This window comes from Protobothrops mucrosquamatus, unplaced genomic scaffold (genome assembly GCF_001527695.2).
Source record: "Protobothrops mucrosquamatus isolate PMUCROS unplaced genomic scaffold, P.Mucros_1.0 scaffold_196, whole genome shotgun sequence".
Taxonomy (NCBI): domain Eukaryota; kingdom Metazoa; phylum Chordata; class Lepidosauria; order Squamata; family Viperidae; genus Protobothrops; species Protobothrops mucrosquamatus.
The window spans coordinates 1-1,623 of NW_015386272.1; the positions used below are offsets into that span (position 1 = coordinate 1).

Consider the following 1,623-nt stretch of genomic DNA (forward strand, 5'->3'; position numbering starts at 1 on the left):
AGATTCTCACAAGTTAATGCTAATCTCTTTATACAAAAGCATGCGTCTATAATTTTGTTTTCTCTCCTTAGTTCTCAGCATAGATATTCTACACCTCATGTCTTCACATTCAGTGGAACAAATCCTTCTCCTGAATGTTCCCTTTCTCAAAGACAGAGATCCACTTCTACCCCAAATGTCCACATGGTCAGTACTACTATGCCTGTGGATAACCGGATAATTGAGGTATTCTTACTCCCTGTTATTTAGCTGTATTTTACAATATCTAACTGTGTGTCTACTTAATAACTCATAAAGTGGTTTCATTCAGATGCATTTTTTCTGATTTTCTAAACTATTAAGCTCCATTGTATGCCATTTATTCACTGTGCCCACCCTAAGAAAAAATATTTTTCTCAAACATTTCTCAGGCAACATGTTTTTCAAATGTCCTCAGCTAGTAGCTACAGAATTTACAATTGTTAGAGACAGGGCTATGATAGAATTTTGAGCTCCTTGTTCTGATTCCATGAATGTGGTGGGTTTTACTTTGTATTCATGTATTTGTGTTGATCTGCCTTTTCTGGAACAGATAAATAGGTGATGTTCTCACACCTAGAAATGCTTAAACCAGCAATGAAGTGTTTCCTAAAAGGGTTGAGGTGAACAAAGGGGGGGAGACGGTTTTTCCATGGAGTCCATGATAATTTTGTTTTTTTCCCCCTTGATTTTTCATTGAATAAAATTGGGGGGGGGGCATTTTTGAGAAATGAAATGTAATTGTTTATTTTAATTCTACTTGATTTTGCACTATTGGGTTTTTTTCATGTGTTTTTCTTATAAAGTTAAGTGCTTTGCTTACTCACAACATACGGTACTTGAATTCTTTTTCATTGGTTTGTTTTGCCTGCAAGTTTGGCTTATAGCAGAACCTTACTGCTCTCCAATTTTGGGGAGGAGAAAGAAGATAATTTTGAGAACTTTCCTTTCAGGAACTTTCACGGTCCATGGAGGGTCTGCTTGGCTAACTTTGTGAGGTGATTGCCTCAGTTTTAAAATTCTTGCAGTTCTTAGATAATGTAACCTACGCTTAGCTACTGCATTAACTCTTCCCCCCCCTCCCAAATCTGTTCTATACTTCTTTCATCTTGAGCAGCTGGAAACTGTTTTTTTACTACTCCTTCTGTTCTTTTCTTATTTCTCATTGCTTTGAACTAGAATAACAGCCTGAATGCTTCTCCCAGGTCCTGGTGCAGACGATTCTGTTTAAGGGGAAGAGTAGGTATTATCTGGATGCCTTTGCTTGGTTCATTTAACAAAACAGCTGACCAGATTAGAGTGAATTAACTGAAACTTCATATTGAAGTACTAGTGTGGCATGTTTGCTTGACCCTAATACAAAAATCAGGGCTGTTTATATTTAGTAGAATTTCAGTTGCAGTATAGCACTACAGATAGCACTATAGCCACTTAGCCTGAACTTTTTCATTTCAATGTCATCCTCTTATATTTTCTAATTGCTGGTTAAATACATATACAAAAATAGAGCCAGAAATAACCATCCGTTTACTGAAGAATCAGTATAGATTCTCATTAAGTAATTGAATGGGAATCTGCATTCACAGGTCAGTTTATATAAAGTAA

At 36.2% G+C, this 1,623-nt stretch overlaps 1 protein-coding gene across 2 annotated transcripts in view; it reads left to right on the forward strand.

Annotated features, from left to right (window-relative positions):
• Positions 1-71: 71 nt before the first annotated feature.
• Positions 72-1,623, forward strand: part of LOC107295520 (RAF proto-oncogene serine/threonine-protein kinase) — a gene marked incomplete at its 5' end in the record, with an annotated part of 19,442 nt that continues 17,890 nt past the window's right edge. Inside the window, 2 exon segments of one of the 2 annotated variants that reach the window (XM_015824843.1) lie at positions 72-225; positions 1,198-1,257. In XM_015824843.1, coding sequence (XP_015680329.1) covers positions 72-225; positions 1,198-1,257 — 214 coding nt within the window. 2 annotated transcript variants of the gene reach the window in all.